General features: G+C 47.4%; 2 protein-coding genes across 4 annotated transcripts; both read right to left on the reverse strand.

Annotated features, from left to right (window-relative positions):
* Positions 1-796: 796 nt before the first annotated feature.
* TLDC2 (TBC/LysM-associated domain containing 2) lies at positions 797-3,721 on the reverse strand (the record flags this gene model as incomplete). Its single annotated transcript, XM_084296708.1, has 6 exons — positions 3,573-3,721; positions 2,659-2,820; positions 1,780-1,932; positions 1,547-1,642; positions 1,016-1,089; positions 797-932 (listed from the first exon to the last, which is right to left on the reverse strand). Exons 1-6 carry the CDS (start codon positions 3,606-3,608, stop codon positions 797-799), a joined length of 657 nt encoding a protein of 218 aa, XP_084152834.1. The 5' UTR covers positions 3,609-3,721.
* A 1,929-nt stretch (positions 3,722-5,650) lies between these two features.
* PIGU (phosphatidylinositol glycan anchor biosynthesis class U) lies at positions 5,651-26,218 on the reverse strand. Of its 3 annotated transcripts, XM_084296598.1 has the most exons (13): positions 26,076-26,218; positions 24,475-24,539; positions 23,157-23,216; positions 22,139-22,201; positions 20,692-20,801; positions 19,382-19,482; positions 17,602-17,699; positions 15,243-15,397; positions 14,636-14,779; positions 12,364-12,488; positions 10,242-10,384; positions 7,257-7,366; positions 5,651-7,014 (listed from the first exon to the last, which is right to left on the reverse strand). In XM_084296598.1, the coding sequence occupies exons 1-13, from the start codon at positions 26,203-26,205 to the stop codon at positions 6,942-6,944; spliced, it is 1,377 nt and encodes a 458-aa protein (XP_084152724.1). In that variant the 5' UTR covers positions 26,206-26,218; the 3' UTR covers positions 5,651-6,941. The 3 variants fall into 3 exon arrangements, with proteins under 3 accessions (XP_084152724.1, XP_084152725.1, XP_084152726.1); XM_084296599.1 differs by having other exon boundaries at positions 5,651-7,366; XM_084296600.1 differs by lacking the exon at positions 10,242-10,384 and having other exon boundaries at positions 5,651-7,366.
* Positions 26,219-27,316: the final 1,098 nt, after the last annotated feature.

The following is a 27,316-nucleotide window of genomic DNA, read 5'->3' on the forward strand; positions in this document are numbered from 1 at the left end:
GGCAGCTGGAGAAAGGGGCTGGCAGGAATCTCCTGCAGTTAAAGTGGTGCCCCTGGGGAGGAACAGGCCCCAGGACGTGCTGGGGGCACCCAGCTGGGGGAAGCAGCAGGGTGGGGAATGTCCTAGGGGTCCTGGTGAGGCCACATGTGGAGCACTGGGTCCAGTTCTGGGTTCTCTGGTGCAAGAGAGATGGACAGACTGGAAGGAGTGTGAGGGGCCAAACTGGGAGGAATGTCTCATGAACAGGAGGGCTTGCACCCACTGCCTGAGCCATCGACCAGGATGTGTGCGTGCACATCTGCTTGTGCCGCTTTCCTTGTACAACTTCGCGGTGCTATTACTTGTGTTCATGACAGGGACAAGGCTTGGAGCATGGCTTTTCCCATTTATTGATGATCAGCACCCACTCGCACACCAGCCCTGGTGCCACCATCCCTATGGCAGCGGCCAGCAGGGCAGAGGCTGTCCCAGCTGCTTGGTCCTGCAGGCAGCACACTGCTCTCAGTTTGCTGCTTCATCCGGCCTCGTGCCCTCGTGGGGAGGCTCTGCCCCATCCCTGCCAGGCCAGGTCCTTGGGTGCTACCGGCAGAGCTGGCATGGCAGCAGCACTGTGGGGCTGGCCTGCAGGGCTCTGTCCCCTTGCCCTTCACTGTGTGTGTGTGGTGGGGACATTTGCAGGGCTGGGGAGCAGGAGGCAGCTGTGGCCTTCCCCCAGCACTGTCCTGATGGGCGCTGGAGGCCGCTGGCCCCGTGAGCCATCAGTTCAGGCTCTTCCCCTGGCAGCGGTGTCCATCGGTCAGGCCAGGCCCCACACCTCCAGGTCCTGGACGCAGAAATCCCCCCGCGGCGAGAGGCTCTCGTTGTTGAACGTCTCGCAGGGGTGGCTGCCCCCGTGGTGCAGGTCCCCGTCCAGCCACAGCCCAAACCTGCCGCTGGGAGGTGCAGAGGCTGCGCTCAGCCGAGGCCCTCTCCTGCTGCCCGGCCAGCTGAGCCTCGCAGCGGCTGGGACCCCTACCTGCCCCCGCCGACCATCAGCAGGTCCACGTCTCCCTTCATAAAGAAGTTGTTCCTGCCCGTCCACCTGAACACCTGTGGGGACAGCGGTCAGGCCACCCTGTCCCTGTCCCAACTGCTGGGGCCGGGGCCGGGCCCTGTCAGTCCCAGCTTCAGGGCTCAGAGCCTGGAGCCCTGCAAGGAATGGCTGCAGCCGCAGGGCCAGGCTCCAGCCCCCAGCTGTCCCCACCAGCAGCCATCGGAGCCCTTTCGGTGCCTCCCCCTGATGGCACCATCAGGCATCAGCCCCCTCAGACCCACAGACCACCCCTTTCCTCCCCCAGTTGCCATCCCACTGGCTGTGTCCTGTGCTGTGGTGACCTGGTGGCTTTGTTCCTGGTGGACCAAGTGTGGCTGCATTACCCTGGCCCATCCCTGGACCTTCCAACAGCACCTCAGGGTTCTTCCAGCAGGGACAGGCCGTGGGGCATAGCTGACCCCCACCCTCAGGACCCCCCTCCCTTTCCTCTGACCCCACAGCTGCAGCCCCCACCTTCAGCTCCGGGGAGAAAGAGAAGAGAAACGTTTCCCCTGTGCCGTAAAACTTGTTGCTCATGTGAATGGCGGTGGCAAAGAACGCACCGAAGGCCTGGGAGGGGGAGAGAAGAGCAGATGGGGCCGTGCCGCGGGGTTGAGGCGTGCGCTGAGCCAGGGCTCTCTGGCACACCACAGCGTGAAGCTGCTATGGGGTGGGGGATGCCGTGGGGTGATGGGTTTTGGCCGTACCTGCTCATCGGTGTCTCGGATGAGCAGCAGTGCAGGGGAGCTGAGGGGGCCGGCACGCCGGTACAGGGTCCTCAGGCTGAAGCCGTCCCGTGCGGTGCAGTACAGCAGGCTCCAGGGCTGCTGCTGCAGCCGGGGGGGCAGGTGGGGCCCCAGCTGGGGTAGGGTGGGCTCAGAGGTGCTGGTGGGCTGTCCTACCTCCCCTGCAGCCCTGCCGCTCCCAACCCCCAGCCTCCCACGATGCACATCCCACCCCAGCATCCTCCCCCCTCCAAGCACCCTTCCCTTGAAGCATTTTCACCCAGATTCCTATGCCCAAGAGGTGTTCCCAAGCAGCCTCCCAAGACGCCTCCTGGAGCATTCTTCCCCCAAGCATCTTCCCAAAAGGTCCTGCTCAGCATCCTCCCAGGGCTCCCCAAGCGTTCTCACCCTAAGCACCCTTGTGGGAAGCCAGAGAACCTGCCTGGATCCAAGCAGGAGACCAGGCAGCTGGCTTGGAGCGAGGTGTCCCACAGCTCTGCCCTCTGGTAGGGTGTGGGGCCTGGCACCTCTGGGGCTGTCCCCCAGATAACTGGGGCCTTGGGGAGCTGCAGCCTGGCCGAGGCACTGCCACCTGTGCCCACCTTCCCCTCACCCGAGCCCATGCAGGGCATCTAGCAACAGGGGCACCGTGCTGGGAACCCATGTGGGGGCTCCCCAGATTTGGGTCCCTCTTTGGCAGTGCCAGCCCTGAGGTCCTGCTCACGGCCCCTGCTCCTCCAGGAGGAGCAACGGGCCTCGACGTGGGGCGGGGGGACACGACTGTCCATCGGGATCGGGGTGGGGGGGGGCATCACCCATCCAACCTCACACTGGCACGACCGTGGCTTGGCAGCTCCTCACCTCCTTTGTGTCCCTGTCCCGCAGGACGCGGCTCGGCGTGCTCAGCACCAGCCCAGACGGCTCCTCTGGTGCCGTGCCTGCGGCTGGGGCCCCCTCCCAGCCTGGCTGCCCCTCGCTGTCCGGCTCCACGCAGCCCACGGGCAGGTCCTCGTCCTGGTCGGGCTGGGGATGGAAGGAGTCAAATGCCTCCCACCCCTCCCCTACACCCACCCCACTCCCCCAGACCAGCAGCCTTGCCCCAGGGGTGCAGTGTCCCCAAAGCTGCCCTGCACAGGGGTCTCCTGCCCTGGGAAGGGTTCCCCAAGGCCCTCGGACCCCCCAGGGGTGGGTGCCAGGCTGGGCCCGCTCTCGCCGCTGCCGTGCCGGGCCCTGGCACCCTGCCAGGCGGTGCCTCCATTGCACGGAAGTTCACGGGTGCAGGGCCGCCCAGGGAGGAGATGTGGAGGAGGAGAAAGAGGAAGAGGAGACGAGGAGAGGTTTCCACAGCCTCGGCTAAAACTCAGCCCCAGCAGAGGAGCTTGCAGCAGTGAATCCCAGTTGTGCCCTCCCCTGCCCACAGCAGGACCAGCCCCGTGCGTGGGGATGGTGAGGAGCCTGGGGGCAGGTGGCTGGCCATGGGATCAGGGTAGCTGTGGGCACAGCCCGCACCCCTGCTCAAGGACAAGGGGGGCAGTGGGGCAGAGCCAAGCAGCTCCTCCAGCTTCCCCGCAGTGGGGACAGGCAGAAAACACCCCAGGGGACCAAAGGACGAGGGGGCAAGGCAGGGGCAGCCCCAGAAGGACCATGGATCCCCGCTGGTGCTTAAATCACAGCAAGGCTGAAGGGCAGAACCCCAGTGTGCCCCATTCCCCACCACCACCCCAGGGGCAACCCCACAAATGGCCCCATGCCAGGCACGGCAGGGCCAGACCTACCAGGAGGTGGTAGCGGGCACGGAGCCCCCTCATCATCCTGGGTGCTCCTGGGGTGCCGGGAGCCGTGCTGCCAGGGCCACCTCGCCGCCACCCGGGGTTAATGTTCAAGTGCTCCGCTGTGACGCAGGGCCGGGCGTGGAGCCCCACAGCCCGGATCACTGAGATGAATCCCCAGGTGTCCGCCTCCACTTCTCCCCCGGTGGCTGGGGGCTGTCACCTCCTCTGTGCCCCGGCTGCTAATGTGGGCTCAGCTGATCCCCAACGGTGTGGGGAGCCTGTGTTTTGGGATCAACAGGCGGGTCGCGCTCCGTGTGTTGCTCTTTGCAACACAACTGTTGCAATAGTTGTTACCTGTCAACACCGAGCCCCAGCGTGGCACGGGGCATGGTGCCGTGCTCAAGGCTGGGTGGCCTTGGGTCGTGTCCTGCGGCCAGGCAGCCGGGCAGCTCTGAGCCTGCAGCAGGAGGGAAACCTTGGGTTGTGGTGTGCCCTGCCCCGGGCAGGGGTTGCTGTGAACCTGGAGGGACGGTGGTGGTCCCACGGTGACCCTCTCCTGCAGCTGTCCCAGCTCCCGTGCTCCCAAACAGTTGGCACCAGGTGAACCTCTGGGCTCAACCTTAAAATAACTTCCCTTTTATGCAGAGATCAGACAGCAATTAAAGGTGGGTCCTGTGCGAGGCAGCACCACGCATGGTAGCACGATGGCTGCAATGGTCTGCTCCTGCCTTGCTGCATGTTGCCCGCTCCCCAGCAGCTTTGGGAGGATTTTGGGAGGTCCTGCACATGTGGAGGAACAACCCCAGGGGCCCCGTGTCCATGGGTGCAGGGCCCATGGAGCTGGACAAGTGTCAGCTGCGAGGGGAGCAGCCACATGCAGATTCTTCCTTCTTTCCAAGAAAAAGTTAAAGGACCAGTCTTCCATGCCACTTTCGAAGTCTTCCTTTCTGCCAAAGGCCACAAATTTATATCCAAGCTCTGCTGAGCAGCCTACAAACACTCCTCAAACAGCGGCCTCTCCAGAGCAGAGTGCGGGGGGGACCATCACCTCCCTGCTCCTGCTGGCTACACTATTCCTGAGACAAGCCAGGATGCTGTTGGCCTTCTTGGCCACCTGGGCACGCTGCCGGCTCACGTTGAGGCAAGCATCAATCAGATCCTTTTCCCCTGCACAGCTTTTGAGCCACTGCCCCAGGCCTGTAGCATTGCACAGGGTTGTTGTGGCCAAAGTGCAGGACCTGGCACTTGGCCATGTTGAATGTCATCCCACTGGCCTCTGCCTATCGACCCAACCTGGCCAGGTCCCTCCTGATTTTTTTTCTCTGCACAGCTGGCAATTTCCCTGTACTCTCCCCGAGTTTCCATCCCCTTCTTCCACCAGACATAAACTCTCTTTTTCTCCTGGACACTCAGAAGTTCCCTGTTCGCCATTCCAGTCTTCTTCCCTGCCAGCCCATCTTATGGCACATGGGGACAGCCTGCTCCTGGGCCTTTCAGACTTTCTTCTTGAGCAGGGTCCAGCCTTCCTGGACCCCTCTGCCCTTCAGGACTGGCTCCCAAGGGACCCTCCCTACCAGTGTCCTGAACAATTCAAAGTCTGCCCTCTGGAGGTCCAAGGCAGCAGTGTTACTGACACCCCTCTCTTGGTGGAGGCAGTCTTGAGGCATGGCCTTGACTTCCTTGCCCTAAACAGCTTCCTGTGCAGACTTTCCCCCCACATCTTCACCATCCTGTCCCTAGAGCTCCAGGGCCTCAAATGCATTGTGTAAGGGCACCTGGGGAGACGAGGTGGGTATGGATGGGGCTGGCCTGTGATGCTGAACAGGGAACCTGTTTCCATTCCTTTCCTTCTCTCAGGCCCCCTCCCTCTGCCCGACAGTGACAGGGCAGGGGGTCCAGCACCAGGAGGGGTGGCAGGGAGTGACTCCACCAGCCTAACTCCTGCTCACAGCTCAGGTCACATCCTGAATGGCAGGGCACAAATTCTCCTCACCCTCCTCTCGCTCAGCACAGAGCACACCAGAGGCATTTAAAACTCGCACAGTTTATTGTGCTCTTTGCCATGCCACGCACACGGCAGCTGAGCAGCCCTGCCTGCACACCCCCCCCCCGGCCCAGGGCTGCAGGACGGGGTGGGCTGAGCTGGACTCGCAGAAACGTCCCCTGGCAAAAGCGCTAATAGCAGTGCAATAAGGCAAAAGTTTTAATTGTAAAAAAAAAAAAAAAAAAAAAAAAAAAAAATTTGTTCATAAAACTGCCTGGGAAGGTCCTTGGCATGTTGCTCTCTCAATTCCTCTGTACCAGATGCAGTTTGGTTTCTGTACCAACAAACCACCAGCCCTTCAAATTTTTTTCTTGGGATGAATGAGGCACGGTGGCTGCTTCCAGTCCCAACACCAGGGAGAAGGCTTCCAACACCGTCAGTAATGATTCTCAGTGCCACATGCAACCAGTAGAGCCCAGTGTATTCCCTTGCGGTGGGTCACATTCATGGGGTGAGCAGCAGCAGAAGCTCTGAAGTGAAGAGGTCTGAACGCAGATCGGGGGAAGCAGTGAGGAAACTAAGGGACAGTGTTTGAACGGGGCCCTCCACGCACAGCCACAAGATACCAGCACTCTGTGTGCAACGGGTAACACTGGGGAGTGGCTATCCTATACTGTTAAGCTGCTGTGGAACACCAAGAGCCCAGCAACTCCACAACAGTAGCGTCTGAGGCTCTGTCAGAGGTTGGTCTGCAGCCTTAAAGGGGAGATTTTGACACCTCCTGGTCCCTAGCCCAGGCAGGCAGCTTGCCCATTCCATGTCCAGGCTGCTGCCCCAAATTATCACAACAGTGTAGTGCAAGCCCAGCATTGCCAAGCTTTGTTAAAATACAGAAATAAGGAGTAGTGGTTGTCTATCTCCACAGTAGTGTTTCTGTGCAACTCCTGACAGGAAGGTATGTGTTACCTCAACGGGATAGACCAGTTAACCCAGTATCCTGCTGCTGCTTTCCCCTGCCGGTTCCAGTTCTTAGTAGTCACTTGAGCTTCGTTTGAGCTCCAGGATTATTACCTGTGGCAGCAGCTTCAGCTGTCCTCCTTCCAACAGGTCATTCATCCTTGGTTGCCCATTTGTTTCACAAGCTCCCACTGTGTCTGAGCATGGGATTTTTCCAGAACCCACAAAAGCAGAAGAACCAAAAACGGGCATCTGCAGGCAGGGCTTATCACCAAGTACACAGACATTGTCTTGTGTCAAGCAGGAATGTTACTGGTAAAAGCAGTGAAGGGGAAATTTCCAGGAGAAGCAAATATCTCCAAGAACCAGTGACAATGAAGTAAACAGTTTATGGGCTGAACTGTTTCTGGGCCAGAGATTCAGTCCTGGTTTTAGCTCAAACACTTCTTCCAGTTCCTGATGGACTGCCCACAGTTGAAGGGTGAGGTGAGGCAAAAAGCACAGCTGAGGGAAGCAGGGAGATGCTCTAGTGGAGGCATTGCAGGTTCTACTTGCAGCTTTTAGCCTGCACTGCGTCCACTGCTGTGGAAGGTATTCCCAGAAGAACCTCAGCTCTTTCTTTCAGTAGGTATCATCCCCAAATTCAGACCTCATCCAAGGAACCTTCCCCACCCACCCCATATACACCAAGCTTTACTGTTCATAGAGTAGTCCATGTCCCAAGGACTGGTGGATACAATCCTTACTTCAAAACAAGCATGGCCTCTGTCCCATCTTGTCTTGTCAAATGGAGTCCATGAGTGAGGTAGTACTCCCGCCGGAGGAAGGCATAGAAATAATCTGAGATGAGCAGGATCTGCAGAAATGAGATGTTCAGACACATCAGTGATGCTTCAGAACAAAAGAAAAATAGGGATGTGTTTGTGACAAACCCTGAAGGGGCTTAAGAAGCTCCTTGGCTGCTCATCATGCTTTGCAGATGAGGCACTGGGATCTTGTGAATACTCCTTGGCCATGGCCTTACTGTACAAAACTATGGGAGACTTCAACTAACCCATTTATTGTGCTACCAGTCTGCTCCCACAGACACCTCAGCTAAGAGACAGTAGCTCCACAAAAAGGCCAAGAAGTATGACAAAGGTAGGTCCATACATTGTTTACAGCTTTACAGACCACCTTTAAGCCTCATCCACAGGACTCCTGTGCATGCAAATGCTGTCATGCAACTCGACCCAGATGCTGAAAGTCCCCTGCTGCTGACTGGCAAAGTACGTTTCAATTGCCATTTCTAGTCAGAAAGGGTAAGAAGCTTGCAAGTAGCAGCAGAAACTTCACAGGTCAGCCTTAGGAAACAGAAGTTTCAGCAGTTTAACAATACGTACCAGGGTGAGGGGTGAAGGGAAGAGCTGGAAAGTCAAGGCTGTGGCTTCTCAGAACAATGTCCAGGAGCAAAACCAGATAAAAGCACCCTCACCACTTTCCCATCTCTTTCCTGTCACCGTGCTGTAGTGCCCTCTCTGTGGGGCAGACAACCCTGTGTATTTGTTTGCACACTTGCTCCCTGTCAGTGGGAAACAGAGCTGGCTACCCCCCAGATTTTCCCCTGATCCAGTTCAGAGCACGCTTCCATAGACACTGATGCTGGCATCATCCTGTGTTGCAAGGGACCTCCCTTGCATGCTTCAGGCTGGTATTGCCACTGGCCACATTGTATGGTGAAATCACAATCGATGCACCTTCCTCAAGAACTGCACAGAACATGGAAATCTGGCACGGAAACCATGAGGTCCCTGCCTTCCCCAGGCCACTCTTCTGTTTTGTTGAGGCACTAGTGCTGACTGTTCCCTTGCCTAAAAACAGTCATAGGTGAGAAAGTAAGAGTGGGTCTCAGGGCCAGCTGCGCTGGAGTGGTCAAACAAAGGATGTTTTTTCTAAAGCACTTTGGGCAAACTGCTTTTGCAGTAAGCACAACAGCAGCGAGTGCCCTGCTCTCTCACTAATGCCATTTGCCATCCAGCCTCTTGTGGTGCAACCCTCCCTTCCCACTGGAAACAGCATCAGTGCCAAACCAAACTAGCAGTTACAGTCCCAAAGCAGACCAGCAGGTGCTGTCCTTAATAACCAGATGCCATTAGCACATCGCTTTGGCACAACGAACCTGGGGAATTCATGCCTGGGAGCGCCTCACCTGAAGTGTGCTGCATTGCTAAGGGGACAAAGGAAGACAGAGAGCTAGTCTGTCAGCCAGAGCCTGCTTGGGTTACTGTTAAATACAGCTGCTGCTAAGAAGGCTCGGCAGCAGGAAGAGAGGATATGTAGGACTGGGTGACATCTGAGGGAGAGGGCTGCGGGCTGCTGGGATCAGAGGAGAAAGTTGGAAGGAAAACAGACAGAGAGGGGTAGAGGTGCCCAGGGAAGGGGTAGAGCAGCAGTGCTTATTTTGTCTGTTTGTTTTGCATTACACTATGGCTGACTACTTGGCATGCTACATCAATACGGTTGATTTTATTTTGAATTAAATGACTCTGCAGGTATCTTAACGGGAAAAGAAATAACTGGGGATGGCAGGGGTGAGGGCTAGTTCTTTCTCAGAAAGAAATCAGAAAGGAGAGTTTTGCTCTGTCTGCGTTGGCACAGAGCATAATACATCGCAGGACCTGCCGTGATTTTCTAAGGTAGGAAATAAAATCCTCTTAGATCAAATGCTATCTGTCATTTAAATTTTACTGTTCCTTTCATTCCATGGCAAGGTGTATAATTAGACAGCTAACAAACCACAATTCCCTATAAGCCTTTCTTAAGGCTTATATGCATCTATATGCTAACTCTACTCATTGCATGGAGTCCCCTTCTGCTTTTACAGAACAGAGGGTTTTATATCACAGAGGGTGCTTGCCCCCATTTATCAAGGGGCTGGGGAACATACAAGCAAGTGATTTTTCAGACTCTGGCAAAACTGCTCCTCTAGCTTTAGGAGATGCAATGTCAATGTAAATGGCTGAGGTGCAGTGATAAAGCAACTTTAACATCAAGTGAACGGTCTCCTTATTTCCTCATCCACGTGTGAAAATGTCCCAGGACCTGGGGATTATCTACAGACCATAACAACTTGCAGAAAAGAGGAAGGAAAGCCTTAGGAAGGGTTGTAGCAACTGTGTACATTGGATCTCATCCTCCAAGGTTGCTAAGCTCTGTTTTCTCTGAGGGCAGTGAAAGTCATGAATCTAGAAGGGCACAGCCTGGAGAGAAGGAGGGAGAGCAAGTCCTGGCATGAGTGAGACCAAACGCATGCCCACAGCCCTACATTTCAGTGAGGTGTCATGCTTAGAAAAATTGGTGCCATGGCCCAGCATTTAGGCAGTTCTCATTTGCCTGTTGCATGGACCCACTGCCGCTGCCCCATGGTCTTTTCCATTCCCTCTCTTCTCGAATCATGTGCTATTTACCCTGTCATACTGAGATGCTTTTCCTCTGCTACCAAGCAGCAGACTGTGTAAGATGCAGAGTGAGCTGGGTTGTTAAGCTATAGTTTAAACACTACAAGAACTCTTTCCCCATTAGTGTGCCCGAAGGTGAGGACTAGGCAGGTTTCAGCTGGAGCAGGAGAGGCAGGAAGCTGCTATGCTGGACTGTATGGGCCAGACACATCCTGCAGAATTCACTGTTGCTGGCAGGACACCCGATCCAGTGCAATCCTCAAAGTGCAGCCTGGTTTGCCTTGCTCTACTAACCTGCCCTATGTTGAAAGTCAACGTGATGGCATAATAAAAATTGGAGTTAGCACTTCCTGCATAAATCCATAGATGCCACAGAACAGGGAACAGGAGGGAGCAGACAATGAGCACACATGACAGGATGAAGATGTTCCGGAGGACTGCAAAAGAAATAAAAAGTTATTAAAATGAAGCTTTATCGAACAGCCATGCTCATGCAACCAGCAATGGTATTTCAGGTATGTGCAGTGGCAGACAGGCACTTGCCAAAGCATACTTCTCTGCAACAATCAAGCTTTTGCAATTTGTTTTGATAATCCCCTGGGTACCTTTTATAAGACATTCACTGTTTGTTTCAAGGAGAAAATACATTTCTGCCTTAGCTTGTGCGTGAATCCTTCATTTGTAGCTCTTTTCTTCTACGTCCTGTGCTTCCAAAGAGAAACTCTTCCTCTGAAGACCTTGTTGTTTTTTTTTTTTGTTGTTTTGTTTGTTTGTTTGTTTGTTTGTGTTTTGGTGTCTACACTACAGCAGCTAGCAGTTTTGAGAAGGGCCTTTGCACCAGCATCAAGATTCAGAGAGCAGAGCATGCCATTCCCTAGCTTTGTCAAGCTGACTACTTATAGAAAAAGCTAATCTGTGGACCATAAGTAAAAGTCATATTTTCTAAGAAGACGGTAAGTAAATGAAAGAACAGAGGACATTCTTATAGGCCAAATGTGATGACAAACATATGCCCTTGGGAGATACAAGAATCCTTTAGTCTGCATGAGTATGTGCCAGACGGACAAAAAACAAATACAACTTTGTCTAAAAGAGCTAGGAACTACTAGGCCAGAAGAGGTTTTGTTTTCTGTTCTTTGGCAGTAGTAGGATAGTTTATCCTGGCACTTGTGCAGCTGTGCTTGGCTATAGCTCAACATCCCTGAAATTAACCAAAAAAGACTTCTGATCATTCTGCTGCTGAAGGGAACTATCTGACGTTTTATGACTATTATCACATCCAAAACTGTTCACATCCATCATTTTAAGCTTTTCGTTTAATAGCTCACTCACTATGGGATTGTCCCTCTCACGCTCATACTCGCCTTCCTCTCTAAGTTTGGAACATACATCTCACCTAAATTGAATTCGGATTTCTCAAAAATATGTCACCTGGTGTGGCTGTGACATCCTCAGGGCCAGCCTGGAGCTTCCTGCTCTATTTCATCACAGCTGCTTTGGCCTTAGCTTTCCTTAGACTGAAACAAATGGAGCGGATGGCCTCCACAGCAGACAATGCCCCACTTACTCCCCACTACTGATGCTGCAGAGGACCAGCCTAAAGCCAAACATATGCAAACTACTCTGGCATCTTGAGTCCCAGTTATGTGTCCTGACACCAGGTAGACTGGCTGCCCTGCACAAACTTGACCCTGGGCAGAGAAGACTGCAGTCAAAGCCAAGGACAATACAGCAGGATTGCTTAAAGCAGCTTGTTTAAGCTGACTTTGGCAAGAAATGCAAGAAAAAACAGCACTTCCAGGAGCACTACACTGGCAGACTTGCAAAATCTTCTCATTGTAACAAGTTCTACAGTCAGAGTTTGAAAATCATCAGGTAGTTCTCTGGTGATTTAAAGAACTATACAGGTTCTTTATGAAGCATTTGAGAAAAACTGGACAAACACTTGGAGTAATTCAGTTACTTTTACTCTAAGCAAACAAGCAGATGCAAAACAAAGAACTGCTGCAAAATGTGGGATTTTAAGGCTAGGGGACTCATCAACTGCAGAAGCAGCACTCTACACACCCTTACATGGGAGTGAAACACTGAAAGGATGGATGTAGCTTACATAAGGAACATCTTCTGTGCAGGGCTATAAAAGGTTTTTACAAAAAAAAAAAAAAATCTTCAGAATAACTTGGAAGGGGAAGATAATGTACAAGTGAAAATTCTCTCCTCGACCTCTTACAACCCTAGTCCTGAACATATGTTACAGACTGTATCGTATCACCAGAAATCAAGCTTTTTTCCGGATAGCCCAAGGAATCCACAAGAGCCTGCAGGACTACAGGTGTGGTTTGGCTTAGTGGAGACAAATTATTGGACAGACACTTTCTCATTCCAGAGAAGAAACAATCAAACACAAAGAACTTACATCTGTAAAGGTGGCTCCAGACTGGAAGGAAGGCCATATACAGTGCAACATCTCCCACTGTGGGATAGGACTTGAAGATAGAAATGATTGCGAGCTGGACAAACATGAAGAACACAGGGTGTTCCCTAAAAGGGAAAAGACACAAAGGGTAAGAGGACACAGTCGGGTCTCTGCAAACTGGAAATAAAGATCAGCAATGGCACAAACATACTGTGGGACAGGCTTTAAAAGGCTCTGGTACTTCATTCTCTCCAAATGAGCCCCTGATGGGACAGACTGAGCTGCTAGGATTGTCCCCAAGTTTTCATTTTTTTCTGGCAATAAAGAACTTGAAGTTCCAGATGTGAGTTCTTGCTTTTAGACTATACTGGCTTCTGCAAGCAGGGAGCAGGGACCTTTATGCCTAAACCTCTGCTCTCTCTTTTGACGCATGTAACATGCCTGTTTCATAGCAGAGTCCAACTCCCAGATCTGCACAGATCACTGCAGGGGTCTGGTATTTCTTTTTAATCAGTTTCTATGAAAAATGAATGAGACGATTCCAGCTGAGTTAACTACACTGTGGCAAGCAACAAATCAAGTTGCTCAAATAGTTTCTCAATATCAAAGTGATAAGGTGCCTCATTGTCAGAGGACTGTCAGTTCAAATATCCTTCCCAGGTTCAGGTATATAGTGCATGTAGTTTTCTGTGTGTTGCATGCAAGAAAGGGACTAAAAACATAGGAAGCATCTTCTAGATGTGCACTTTATAAAGAGCTGAGGTGGTGATGCTTGGGATTGCTATTGTAGGGTCTAAAAAGCAGCTTTGTTTTTAGAATGAGTGAACCAGCTTTGCAGTAGCGCAGAGAAATGAAAATGAAAAGTGATGGAGAACATAATATTCTGGGCAGACTGACCTTTAGATTCAACTTTTAAGTACAGGTATGAAGCAAATTTTCATATTTTGAATATAAGGGGAGACGGATTTTATCCTCTATCCATGGTGCTAAATCACATTTAAAAATTAAAAGTGAAACTGGACTGACTTGTACCTAAGGCGAGAATAACCTCCAAAAACAGGGCCCACTACGTTTCATCTCAGCTTTCAGTAACAATAATGCCACTGCAGCTTTTTGGGACAGCAGCAGGAAGGGAAATAAGATGAAGGAAAATATCCTGAAAAATATCTCCACTGCAGAAACTTGTTAGGAAATGCAGGCTCCCAAGTCCCATATAGCCCTCTGAACATCTTAATTGATATACCTCCAGGAGATATGGAGGCATTTTCTTACGTTGAAATCACAAGGAAGAGTCATGTAAGTGATGGTTACTACCTCTGACCCCAGGCTACTTTTAGTTTTTCAAAAACATACAGAGCAGAATGGGTTTCCAGCAGGGGCACAAGTGACTGCTGTCTCCACAGAAACCTGACCATGGCTTAGGAAATACTTTTCAGGAAAATCATCTTTCCATCTCCAAATCTGAGTGCAGGTTGGTAAGATGGCCAAGAGGCCTTCTCAAGAGTGTACAAGTGTATAGCAGCAGCAGGTTTCTCAGTCACAGCCCATGTGAGAAAGGGGACTTAGTGTGGTGTTAGTCCAATCTTTTCCTCAAAGCAGGGTCAACAGTGACTTCAGACAAGACTGCTTAGGGCTTTGTCCAGTCAGATCTAAAAAACCTCCAAGAACAAGCCATAGATCTCTGCTCCAGTCTGTGACTGTCCTCGAAGTGATGACTGTTTTCTTTATATCCAGTTGGAATTTCCCCTCTTTCAATTTATGATCACTTCCTTCTCACCTCAGCGATCTCAGCAAAAGGCTCTATCTTCTCAGTAGCCTCCTCTTAGGTGTTGAAATGCTATCAGGTATCCCCTAAGACTTTTCTTCGGCAGGCTAAAGAAGCCCTTTTCCCTCAGCTGCTCTCCAGCCTTCAAACCACTGACCATCTTTTAGGTTCTGCACTGGACTTGCTCAAGCTTATCAGCATCTTTCTTGTACCGAGGAGCTGAAAACAAGAGGCAGTATTCTTGACGGGGTTTAATGAGCACCACCACTCCTGTTGGTACATGGCTTCATAACAGGCATTTTCCCTTTAAATTCCAGCACAAACATAATATTTTACTCTATTTATGAGGAAAAGATTGAGACTTTGGGAAATGAGGATAGGCTCTATTAAAAACAGTTTTTCAGGTTCATAGATTCAGACATCTGATGCCAGTCTTATAAACTTCCACTGGACAACTACAGGAGTAAAAACAAACAAACAAACAAACTAGCAAAGAAACATACTTACTTTAACTTTACTGCCAAGGGAATGGTGTAGAAGAACACATTGATCTGAAATACGCATACAAAGAAAAGACTAAAGTGCTCAAACATCTCTGCAAAGAAGTACCAGAAAAGGCCAATATTGGGTGTCAGATCTGGAACAGAAAGGCTGAAATTTGAAAAGAAAAGACAATTTTAAGTGGCTGTTTTTCACTGCCCTGCTTCTGTTTTATTAATTGATCATTATGTGGTATTGAAATGAGGACCTATATTTTAAATCTGTGGAAGAGAAACCAAAGATGTGACAACCTAGCAACAACATCCTTTCACGACCCCAGCAGGATTTACACCACTCCTGAGCAGACGTCTTCAGAGAAAAATACTACAACAACAGTGGCTCAATAAACAAATCCATTTCTAATGTACTTGGTGGAAAACATTTCCTGTCTTATCTAATTCTTGCTGCTACTTATTAACAGCATCTGGCTAATGGCACGGCTCCTCCACACACACTTTTTCTTTTCTTGTGTTGCCAGTAAAATCACAGATCACATACTCCTTAGGGCAGGGAGTGGGACACACGTGTGATATGTATGAATCAACACAAAAATAGTAAGAATTCTTATACTTACATAAACCCGTAAACAGATGGGATAAAATCCCAGGAGTTGAGGAGGAAGAAGGAGAGGCAGATGATTACTACCAGGCTGCACAGGTACAAGGCTGCATACTGCATGGTGTAGAGCCAGAAGCTTTTACTTTTTGGCTTTATCGGTATGAACTGACGCTGAAAACAAAACACAAGCAGGCAGATAGCCCTCATCAGTTGGAAAGCCACAAGAAAGTCCAATTGTTGAGAACATCCTCTCAAATTGTTGAAAGAAAGCATCAAATACTGGGAACTGCTGCACTGGGAAGAGCAACTTTCAAGCACAATCTGCTTGATGTTCTTCGCTCTCTCCATTTAAGCCAGGCACGTTGTCCATATTTTTCTGTGCTTGAAAATCGACATGCTAAGCTGGCCATTTCTGCTTGTAATGCTACAAACGAGTCAAGTCTCAGGTGTTCAACGTGAGATTCGCACACACTTCCTCACATCTACGATTTAGTTTATGTGTTTGCAGTATTGTTCTGTTGCTTGCCTTCTCCTCCACAAACCCTCATTGCCTGATGTGACTGAGATGCACGCTTTGTGACCAACTGCCCCGTGATGCCAGCTCCCTGCCATATGGACTGGAACTCATATTCTGCTAAACTCAGGGAACAAGGAGGGTTTCTAAGCACAACAGAGCCACTTCAATGGTTGCCTCTTTAGACAAAGACAACTGCTGCAGTCCTGTCGCTGCCACATAACCTTGACAGGTCAACAGCAAGCCCTTATCACATAACAAGACATACTGGTATCTCACTACAAGAGATCTAAGATTCCCTGATTGCATTTATAAAGACAAGTATATACACAGGGGCAAACACCTTGGGAACTGCTCACAGTTCTGCAGCTCCAAGTCAGCTTTTCCACTTGCTGGTAGGGTTTGTACTGGCAAGAGACGTACAGAGAGCCAACTCTAACTGGCATGGGCTCTCTGTAAAGCATGCAAGGATTTTTGGCAGGACAGATTGGAAACTACTGGAGATAAGCTATTTAATTCTGTAACAAGAAAACACGAAACTTCATTTACAAATCCAGGTAAAAGAAGACACGCTAGCCTCTTCCCCTTTCAAGTCAGTCATAAATCATGCTTTCATATATCAAAGCACTTGTTGCTGTTTGCAAACACAACACTTTTACTTTTCCACTGCCATGAATAAAAAACAGCTCAGACTAAAGTTAGCTGTAATGGTAACAACATATGAAAAAAAAAAAAGATGTTCCTAAATATTAAGTAACTAGAAAAGCAACATTGAGTCAACAGAAGTTCTTGTCTCGCAAAGAGTAAGAAAAATCAAAATCCTTAAAAAAGTAAGACATAGTTGGGGGAAGAGAATGGACAAGAATTGCCTCTGTTCCCATTGAATCTCAGGGATTTGAGAATAGCCTGTGATGAACCCGTAGTTAAGAGTAACTATAAAAAACATGAGGAAAACAGGATAGAAGCAACCAAGACTGGTATTGGCTTAACAGCAAGACTTCCAGAATGACAAAAATCATAAAAATTATTTTTTGGTTGGTTGATCACAAGAAGTTGGTTGTCATAAAAGTAATCGCCAACTGATCTGTGAATATAGGATAAGAATCATCTGCTAGTGGTTACAGCCTCTCCTTGCTCCTACATCAGGATAAGAATAGCAAATAATCAGTTTTTCCTTCAGCACATTGTAATTCTTCTTTATGTCATTTTACTGAACTTTACAAAAGTTCAGAGACTGACGAAGCATGCAGGCAAACTGATGAATCTGCAGACTAGCAAAGGGCTGCCTTGGCTTTAAACTCTACCCGTGCCTGCAGATGTGCCTACCAGCCTACTGATGGGGTGGTTTTGCCTGGAGCAGTGCCTGTCTGTTGAGGTGTTGTGCACCCATGAGTGATCAAAGTCAGCCCTGTGGGAATTCAACCACAGTCCTGTTAACAGGGAGGGAAATAGGACAAGTGAAACCAGCTGCTTTCACAAGCACATGACTTTTACCATTACACTTAAATTTTCCGAGTTTGGTTATTCAAATATACAGCTCTTCATTTTAACACAGCTCAGTGACCCATGTCAGTGCAAAGGAAACTCTCCAGGTCTAAAATCCTTGTTGCAATTCACATGACACAAAGATTAGAATATATTTCAGGCAAGCTAAACACCAACTAGTTCTGTAGATGACTTTCTGCTCCACCTTCTCTATGCAAAGGCTACCCCATTAAGGCTGTAAACTCTCCACGGCTTGAGGAGAGAGTCACTCTTTCTGCAACTCAGGGCCTACCCCTGACTTCACTCTCAACAGCTAAGAACTGTTCCTGCACAGCTACGGTAAGACAACAGATATTAATGCTTAGAAATCATTTACCTGTAGAAGGTAAAGTAGAGCTGGAGCAAACAACGTGATAGGGTAGAGTGACTGGTATGTTGCTAACGCCAGAAATACAGCGCTGAGGAAGGCACTACCTGCAAGGAGAAAAAATAAGTTCATTTGTAGAGTAATATTTTATACAACCTTACAGACAGGAAGTCCAAAAAGGAAGGAATGCACAATCCTCTGTGATGGGTTTACAAATATCAGAACATGACATAAAGAGTAGCAGAATGTTTCTGTGAGAGTAGCCTTTTCTTAACTACATTTTGAAAGGACAATGACTTGTATGAGAAAGAACCACTGACTGGTTTCTATTTCCTATAATTCACATACAGAAAGTGATTTGTGTAATTCAGTCTACATATAGACCACGTTGGCTGCTCTTTGTATGTGGGAATGCATTCACTTAATTCATATCTGCATGAAATAGCTGTCTGCTATTAGCTGCCTGCTATAATAGCTGTGTCCCACTGAGCATGCTGGATGCCCTGGTCAGCAGAATGAGTGAGGGTCCTCAGCAAAGCTCTGTGAAAGACAGCAAGTGAAAATCTGTAGCCAACGGAAGGAGCATTATCCCTATTTTACAGATACCAAAACTGAGTGCATTGACTTGACAATTACACCTTGGGCTAGCCTGTGTCCATTGACTGACATCAAACAGTAAGCTTCTCTCTGCTTCCATCTGTGTAAAGTATAGAGTTTCCTAGCAATGAGTCTTCTCCATTCTACAATTATACTTTCCTAGACACAAACCACCCTATTCTATATTTTATTGTGTTAAATTCTGCATACATCTAAATAATCGGTACCCAGAAATCATAATCTGACATTTTCTCTTTGCTGACTTTAAACACTAGAGGCTGCCACTCTCCCAATGAAGGAGAAAACACAGGGAACAGCAACTACAATTTTGTATATGACAAATCTATTTGCCTTAAACTATCAATGAGCAGCAAAATTCAGTTTAAACAAGCAGATCCTGCACATCTGCTTTCACAAATGCTTTTAAATGGAACCCCCTACTTAATAATTGAAGGAAAACTTTCTTTTGGAAATACTAGTAACAATAACCTATACCAGCTTACTTTGTGATGTCTGGTTCTGGGCACTGCTGGAGACCAGACAGCAGATCAAACTGACATTTCATATAATCCAGCAGAGAACTCCTAAAGCTTATGTGACTAGGACAAATGCCAAAAGACTTTAGCACAGGGGTTCATAAGAGGAACAGAAACCTGGCTGAATGTACAGAACTAATGAAAGCCATTCTGTCACAGTCTATTCAATTGGGCTAGTATAGGCCTTTGGTTACTGTTTCTGCCTAGCCAAAACTCAATTAGCTAATTTCAAACCCAGGTTACAACTGTAAGTAAAAGTCAAATAGCTGCCGGTAACTGCTTGCTTTTGAATAAAAGCTCAAGGCAAATATTTTAAGTGGATATTCATGTACAAAAGGAAGAGCAGACTCCTATGCAAAGACAGATTTCTTCATAAACACAAAACTATTTGAAGTCATCTGGGAAATGGAGTCAATTTTTAGAAGGGAATCACCTAGGTACACTGAGATGAAAGTAAGTTTTGACTTGACTATAAAGTTTCTTGGGCTCTTGTGATTTGAAGTAGAACTAAGTTATTGCTCCATTCGAGGGCTGATGTGTCCCACTCACATATTTGTAGCAATCAGATTTGTAAAGTTCTACACAGATTTGATTTCCATTACTTTTCTAATCTTTATAGAAAGACATAAATAAATGCTTTTTCTTCATTGCGTTACCTTTTATTGTAGCTAAAATGAAGAATGCAATGACAGTGTTGTTGATGGCACAGGTGGACTTTGCCACACAAGACATCACAGTGTAGGGGTTTAACAGATAGCTGAAAAAGAGCAAAGCTGAAGTTACATTCAGACAACTCAAAAGAGGTAACCTCATTAAGAATATATTGAAAGGAAAACCAGATGCAATTTGCAATTTGTTTTTGTTTGTTTATGTTTTATGGGTTTCTCTCATCATCAGATTAACTCAGATGAATAGAGAGAGCACACTGGAAAAAAGGAGATGGGACAATGTCCAAAATACAGATTCTGTCTTAGAAAATGACTACCAAAAACGTTCCTTGCTTTCCGGAGACATTGTGCATTTATTCAGTCAAACCTAGGAATACTGGGTCTGAAGTAAGCTTTCTGCTTCTCACGTTTACTGGCTCTGAGGAATTAACAGAAATAAGATAGCAAGATGGGAACGTATCCTTCTGGTACATTACCAGAGTGTTTCCCTCAACCCAATTGCATCTTTGCACTCCTACTATGTCAGAGCAATCACTTAGGTCCATAATGACGTGATCTGAGCATAAAACCAGACAAATAAGAAAATCCATCCCATTTTAATTAGGATTATGGAAAGGCAGCAAACGCTAAACACCTTTACCTTCCAGAATGCAGCCACATTTTAATCTTTCTGACACAGAATAATTTAGATAATAATTTATTCAGGTAAAATAATTCTTTCTTGCAATATTTCATATGCATATTATTTATTTTAATTTAATTGATGCTTTCTGAAATTAAAAAGTGATTAACATACAGAGGAACACCAAGACATGACATTATTAAACAGTCAACCTGGAATATCTTTGCATTATTATACTCAGTTCTGGGATGTTCAACTTGTGATACCTAGAAAATATTTTGTCTGACTGCTCCAAAACTATCCTGACTGAAAAGACACACTAGATATTTCGAAGGCATTAAATCAACTCTGATGACAGTAGCATTCCAGCAAAATAAATTGTGATCTACGGAGACACAACATTCTTGCTACCAAATTATTGATCTCATCATGTTGAGCCTTTCTTAGGAGGCGTGAGTAAATTTTCTTGTCAGCAGCATGCATTTAGGAAAGCCTATGCTTTTCACTTTGAAACCAATTATTCAGGGATGGGGAGACTTTTATGCATAATAGGAAACTTAGAACTTATGAAAAAAGTAAAATCTTCAGCAAATGTTGAAACCCCAAATCAGACAAAGCCCAAGGAGAGCAGAAGAATCAAAGCAGCCTATTACAACCTGAAAGAAGCAATACTCACAATAGTGCTACCTTGAGGGGGATGTAGTGCATTTCCATGGGTGTCCGGATGAGTTCAGCCACATCTGGTGCATATTTATCCAGTTCTATTAGGAGCTTTTGCTTTTTGAACTGTACAAGGCGGAATGACCAAAAACTGTCAGATGAGGAAAGTCACTGTTTCTTATCACTTAGGATATTCATTACTGTAGAACATACATAAGTTGACTTTGTAAATTCACTGCTCAACACATGAGGCCCAAAGAAATGAAGTCACAGAACTACACTGTCCTCGTTATTTTGAAGGATACCTCTATGTCAAACTTCCTTTAGAGATCCCAAATCTTTCTCTTTAATATATCTTGTTTTATGATGTTCCCTACAGAGACAAGGGATAAATCTGTATTATGAACTTACTGAACTATGTCACGGCGAGACAAAAGGAAAGAGATGCTGGCAATAAATTCTCAACAAGCGAAATAACTCTCACACAGGATTTTTTTACATATCAACAGTTCTATCACGTGTTATTTCTTCAGCCTCAGTGGACAAAGGACAAGTGCCCAGGTAGATGGGAGACCACACATGTAGAAAATGTAGTGTCCCTGTTCATATTAGTACTGTATCACCACATGTCTAGGAATGCAGAGAGCACAACACTGCTTACACAAAATGTACTTTGAGCTACTTAAGAGAAAACTGGGAGGAATCACTCACTCCCAAAAATATGTTTATAATTTGAAGGGAACAAGTTATATTTGGTGTAGGACTTTCATCTTGCTCAGCAGAACGATTTACATCTCCTCAGCATCCTTAGAAGGTTTGTTCCTTCCTTTACACATTTTCAGAACCTCTATTAACACACACTGGGTGCAAACATAAACAATGTTTCATCCTGAAGCCAGGTTCAGGATAAAACGTTCCATTTCCTAGCTACAAAATATACAAAAGATTGTAGCAGAAGTTAGAAAAGTGATCACTCAAGTCTTGCCAAACCCATAGTTGAGTAATTCTGCATACTTCAAACTGCTGCAACAACTGAAGGCGGGTTTTCAATACATTTTCTAAAGTTTCACACCCCTCTTGCTTATTGTGTCCCTTGAGCTGTCTGCATTGTATTGGATATTGTATTCTTGGGAATTTCTCAAATTCTTTAAATTCCTTCCAGATCAAAGAATAAACACTGCTGCAATCATCATTCGAGTGCAGTGCAATAGCTATGGGCACTAATTTGCTTCACTCTGTAATATGGACACAACAGAACTTTAAGTACCTCAGCTGGTTTACAACATTCAGTCCCCATTTTTGTTTTGTGATCATCCAGGTATGTGCAGATTTACTGCTAAGCAGGTAAATCTGCTAAGCAACAAGGACTGGTTGACACTGCATCTTCTGGTATGTTTTCTTTGGTATAAAATATGTATACTCGTTGGGAGAAGAGGGTCAGCAACACTGGCAAGTCAGCTTACCACAACTTTGTTGTAGTCCTGGATGGCCAAGTAAAGGGCAACAGCTGTTAGTACATCAGTTATCTAAAAAAGCAAGGTGTAGACAAACTGTAAGTAAAATAAATGAATTAGAAACAGATATTGGTCAGTATTGCAATCCTGAGCAAACACTGATCTGACTCAGATCATGTAAAAAAGCTTTAAAAACACTAACTAGCTTGCTGATTTGTACAGTGTTCACACACCACTGCTAACCTCTGTAGCCATGAGACGTATCAGATACTAATATTTACAGAACAAGAGAATGGGGCAAAGAAAATGTTCACGGAAAGAAGTATGTAAGGATAACAGAGAATCACTGGTCTAATCAGAGCATGGGCAGCACTGGGGCAGTGCCAGGGGGCTAAATCCAGCTGTCCAGCATGACAGTGTCTTGAGCTGTCCCAAACTCAGCAGGCAGCAGTACAGCCATCGAAATAATCAGTGCACCGTTAGCACTACTAGAGGCTGCCCAGCAGGGAGCTGGGGAGAGAGGCTCTACCAGGTGGCATGCACAGCCAGCTATGTGATTGCTGTCCTGGATTATGCAGAACTCACAGAACAGTTTACTACATGAGACATCTGGATTACTAACCCATTTGCGTTCTCCTTGCAGGCCTGGAATTTGGGAGTGGGTTTTAATGAGAAACATGGCAGCGTAGGGACTGGGCAGGGGGGGCTGGCAAAATGTTCTGACCTGCAAGAGGTAACCTTTGAAATTGGAAATCAAAGGTCAACTTCCTGTCCCTCCAAGAGGATATTTATCTAACAAAAGTACTCACAAAAATAAGTAAATAAATAAACAAATTGTAAAGCAAGGGAAAAGCGTGAACTCGGGTTTGTATACACAATGCTGCCTTTATAATGAAAGTGTGAGGTCAGCACGAATTTGAACTCCAGGGAGACAACTGAAGGTCCCTGACTGATAAGCAAAAGGAAAGTTGTACTCAGCACTTCACAGAATGAGACCTTTCAAGAGGAACTTTCCAGAAGCACTCACCATGAAGACCAATTCAGCATACTCAATCAGGAAGTGAAAGAGATATATTATCAGCGGGGTCTAAGAGAGAGCAGAAGAGAAACCCATGTCAAATACTGTCCATCTCCATTTGGATAGAACAACTGGCAATTCAATGGAGTATAAGGTGAGAGACTGCAAAAGGCAATTTTCCTTAGACTCTTCCTCAACGCTATGACTTCAGAGTAAAGTGAATAATCAAAATCACACTTACTCATCTTTTTCCTTGCAAAGTTCTCAATATATTTCTTAAAAACATCATCAACTTTGGAAGTCATATTCTGTTTCACCTTTTCAATGGTGGTAGTGTTACAATAGAAATACATAAAGAAGAGTTTTAGAAAATCTTTTTTTTTTTTTTTTTCCCTAGAGAATCTCTTTTTTTTTCAGGTTGTTTGCATGTTTTTTGAAAGCATTTCCTGCACAGACGGTTTCATTGTTTGGGTGAGTCTTTTATAAAGTAAAAAGAAAGCATGTAAAAACTTGAAGCAGATCCTATCTATCCTCATACTCCCAACAGCTCTTCCCTTCCAGGGTAAGAGGAAGAGCAGGTTTTGAAATATTCCTTTGACAGAAAAGCTTAATCTGGAGGCATCACATTTACGTGGTGTAAATTCAGTCTTCACTGTGAGAAAATATATTTATTTTAAAATAGTTTTAAAATAAAGCGATGATATAAAAAAGCATGTGAAAATACTTCAGTCTGTGAGAAATACGTTCCGAGCAGAAGTTATTGACAAAAGTTTTCAGAGATACATGAAGTATGAGACTCACACCTGGGTGACACTATGCTCGAGTCTACCTTCATATCAAATAAGACCATTAAAGGGCACAAAACCCCCCCAGGTGTTTGGAAGATGTGCTTTCCAAAATGAGGAATAAATATACTGTCTGTTTGTACTAAAGTTAATATTTCTGTAAATACAGAAACCCAAGATGCTGCTATCCAGCAAAATTGTGTTCACACTGCCAGTGGCACTGTCTCCCCCTGCTGCTGCCTCTGCTCACAGAAAATCTGGATGCGAACAACATATTTTACTTCTTGGATTCTCCTTACACACCACAAATACTGCACTGGCTATCAGCTGCTTAGCAACTAGTTATTCTGTGATGAACTGCATCTCCTGATTCTGCTAGCAGGATCAAATAGGTGCAACTATTGCACAGACAACTACACAACTCCAAATTTTCTGAAGTCTTTGGGATGGAACAGATCCTCAGCCTTTGCCAAGTCACAAGCAGTAAGGCTAACAAATGAACCCCTGGAATATCGCATTTAAAATGAAGCATGCATACCAACCTCATGGAAAATAGCTCCAGAATATGGTGAGACCCCTAAATCCAACAGAACTAATCCTTCGACCACTGAAACATAAAGAAACACCTGCATGAGAATCCTGTAACGCTGGCAGAGAAAAACCTCGTGACAATAAAAATACACTTTTTAAAACACCTACGTTCATGAGTATCCCACACGGAATCACTATCTGAATGGGTGACACAAAATCTCACAAAATCAACCATCAGTGAGAATTGATTGTTTTCTTACTTCTGCCATGCAATCACGCTATTTGTTTCAGACAACTAACAATGTTATAGCTGAAATATTTTGCAACTCGCTGTATATAAATCACATGTATGATATTTACTGATTTTAAGTCACCTCTTGTGTGACACGCGGTATTTATGCTAGACAAACAATTCAGGCTGGAATAGAGCACAGCTCAACTGGAAGGAACCTACAAAGATCAAGTCCAACTGCCTGGCCGCTTGTCCTGGGACTGCCTGGGCCGGAGTTCCCAGGCCCCATCCTGCTGAGCCGCTCTCCAGCCACGCTTCTCCCAGGCTGTGCCTGTGTCCAGCACTGCTCCGTCCCAGAGGCAGCACCTGGCCTTTCCCTTTGTTGACTGCCCAGTGCTCCCATCTCTCCAGAGCCCTCTGCAGGGAGTCAGCAGCACCTCCCAGGTCAGTGCCATCAGCAAACTCGCTGAGGATGCTTCCCTGCTGCTGGCAGATCGCTGATAAAGATGTTGAACAGGCCTGGCCTTAGAAACGAGCCCTGGGCTTTTAAAAGATGGCTCTTGAAAACTCACCAGTGACCAATGGACCCCAAACCCTCTAGAGCTGATTCTCAGGGGTCACTGAGAATTAGCTACCTGCGTAGCTTAATAAAACACACATTTTTAACTTTTTGCCTAATTAGATATAGAGAAGACGCAAATGTCTGAAACCAGATATGAAAGAACAGAAAAGAATTCCCAAGCAAAGCTAAAAGTTTTACCTGTCCTTGAAATTTCCTAACATTCTGCAGCCTGAACTGCACTACAACGCCTGCACGCTTTTTTTCTGCAAGGTCTCCTCCACCTTACTGAGCACAAAGGTTCCCTGGGAAGCGAACAGGTTTTACAGTGAAAGAAACGATGCAGAACAGGTCCGTTTGTTCACAGGGAGATGAAGCAGGAGATCGCAGGAAGCAACAAAAGGCTTTTGGTTCAGCAATACGCTGGGACAAGAGATTCTGTTCCTGCCACAAAGGTACTTCCTCCATACGGGCTTCTGTCTGGGCTGAACGGTCCCGTGTTCCTCGCTGTCTAGAGGCCTAACCTGATGCTCTGTGGCGAAATTTAGAAAGTCCCCATTGTCACAAGGGCATTTCTGGGAGCTGTACGTGGAAGTGCTACACGGTGTGAAGCAGAGGCCTCAGGGCACCAAAAACATCCATGCTTTTGACATTTATTGTGACATTTTAAACCGCCTGCAGGGCTTTACCTGCCCTGTACCTGTACATCACCTCCCGAAGCGATGCCGTTGAAGCCACCCAGCTCTGAAACAAGAACGAGCCGCAGAGGCCACAGAACGAGCGCGGGCACCGAACGCGGCCCGGCCCGGCCCTGCCCTCACCTCGCTTCCAGGCGTTGAGCGGCGACGCCACCTCGACCCGCTCGGCGATGAAGGCGGCCAGGCTGGAGCGGTACAGCGCGGCCCGCACCGTCACGGCCACCAGCACCACCAGCACCAAGGGAGCCGCCATCCTCGCGGGCAGACGCCGGCCGCCGGCTGTAGTTCGCGGGCGGCGCCGGACAACCGGGCTCCAATGCAGCGGCGCGGTCGGGAGGACTACATGTCCCAGCAGGCCCCGCGCCGCGCCGCCCCGCTGCTTCCCGATACGACCCGAGGGCTACGGCGAGCGGCGTGGGCCGAAATGGTCAGAGAGCGAAGGCGCTCAGGGCAGAGCTCATTGCTCTCTGCAAATACCTGAAAGGGAGGGGTGGGGAGCTGGGGGTCAGCCTCTGCTCACAAATAACTAGCATTAGGACCAGAGGGAATGGCCTCAGGTTGTGCCAGGTTGGAAATGAGGAGACATTTCTGCTCAGAAAGAGCAGTCAGGCACTGGGACGGGTTGCCCAGGGAGGTGGTGGAGTCACCATCCATGGGGGTGTTCATGGAGAGGTTGGACGTGGTGCTGAGGGACATGGCTTAGGGGGTGACATTGGTGGTAGGGGGGTGGTTGGACCAGATGGTCTTGGAAGGCTTTTCCAGGCTGAATGATTCAATGATTCTCTGATTCTCTGATCTGTTCAGCTGCTGCCTTTTCAGGGGGCTCCTCAAATGTACTCCTATCCCCTGCCACAGGACAGTAAATCTGGTCCTCAAACAGCAAGTGAAGCTTCAGCCATCAGCCTGTCTTGTGGGAACTCTTCTGCTCTCAGGCTGATGGCACAAAAACGTTACCTTTTCCATTGTGGTGGTAAAACTGATTTCCTATTAACACGGGCAGTAGGTGGCCATGGGACTCGATTGGCCCCAGGACTGATGGGACTTGACAAATCCTCTGATCAGTCAAAGTGGATTTGTTCAAGTTAAAGAATTTGTGCAGGCATCTGGCTTCTTACTAGAAGCCAGAAATGCTAATTCTTCTCAGTAGCTGCTAACAAATGCCTTCAGTTTTCTGACCAGAAATGCATTTTTTCAGCACTGTTTGTTCTCTAAGTGACAGTTCTGATCTAGTGTAACAGACAGCAGTTGCCCGAGAGCACTGCTTTGCTGAATAATTGGAGTGTAGTTGGGGAATTAAAGATGTATTGCTCTAAGATGCTGGTGTTGCTGGTCTGATCCACACCATATGCTTTCCAGGACCATCT

This window comes from Netta rufina (genome assembly GCF_964035555.1).
Source record: "Netta rufina genome assembly, chromosome: 16".
Classification (NCBI taxonomy): Eukaryota; Metazoa; Chordata; class Aves; order Anseriformes; family Anatidae; genus Netta; species Netta rufina.

What these genes read in the sequence shown, in the direction of transcription:
- PIGU (XM_084296598.1), bottom strand. Translation starts at nt 26,205, where the DNA reads ATGGCGGCTCCCTTGGTGCTGGTGGTGCTGGTGGCCGTGACGGTGCGG. An exon ending in CTCTACTTTACCTTCTACAG is followed by an intron (nt 15,398 to 17,601) that starts GTAAATGATTTC and finishes TTTTGTTTTCAG; the next exon opens with CGTCAGTTCATACCGATAAA. An exon ending in CTGGAGCCACCTTTACAGAT is followed by an intron (nt 10,385 to 12,363) that starts GTAAGTTCTTTG and finishes TTTCTTTTGCAG; the next exon opens with TCCTCCGGAACATCTTCATC.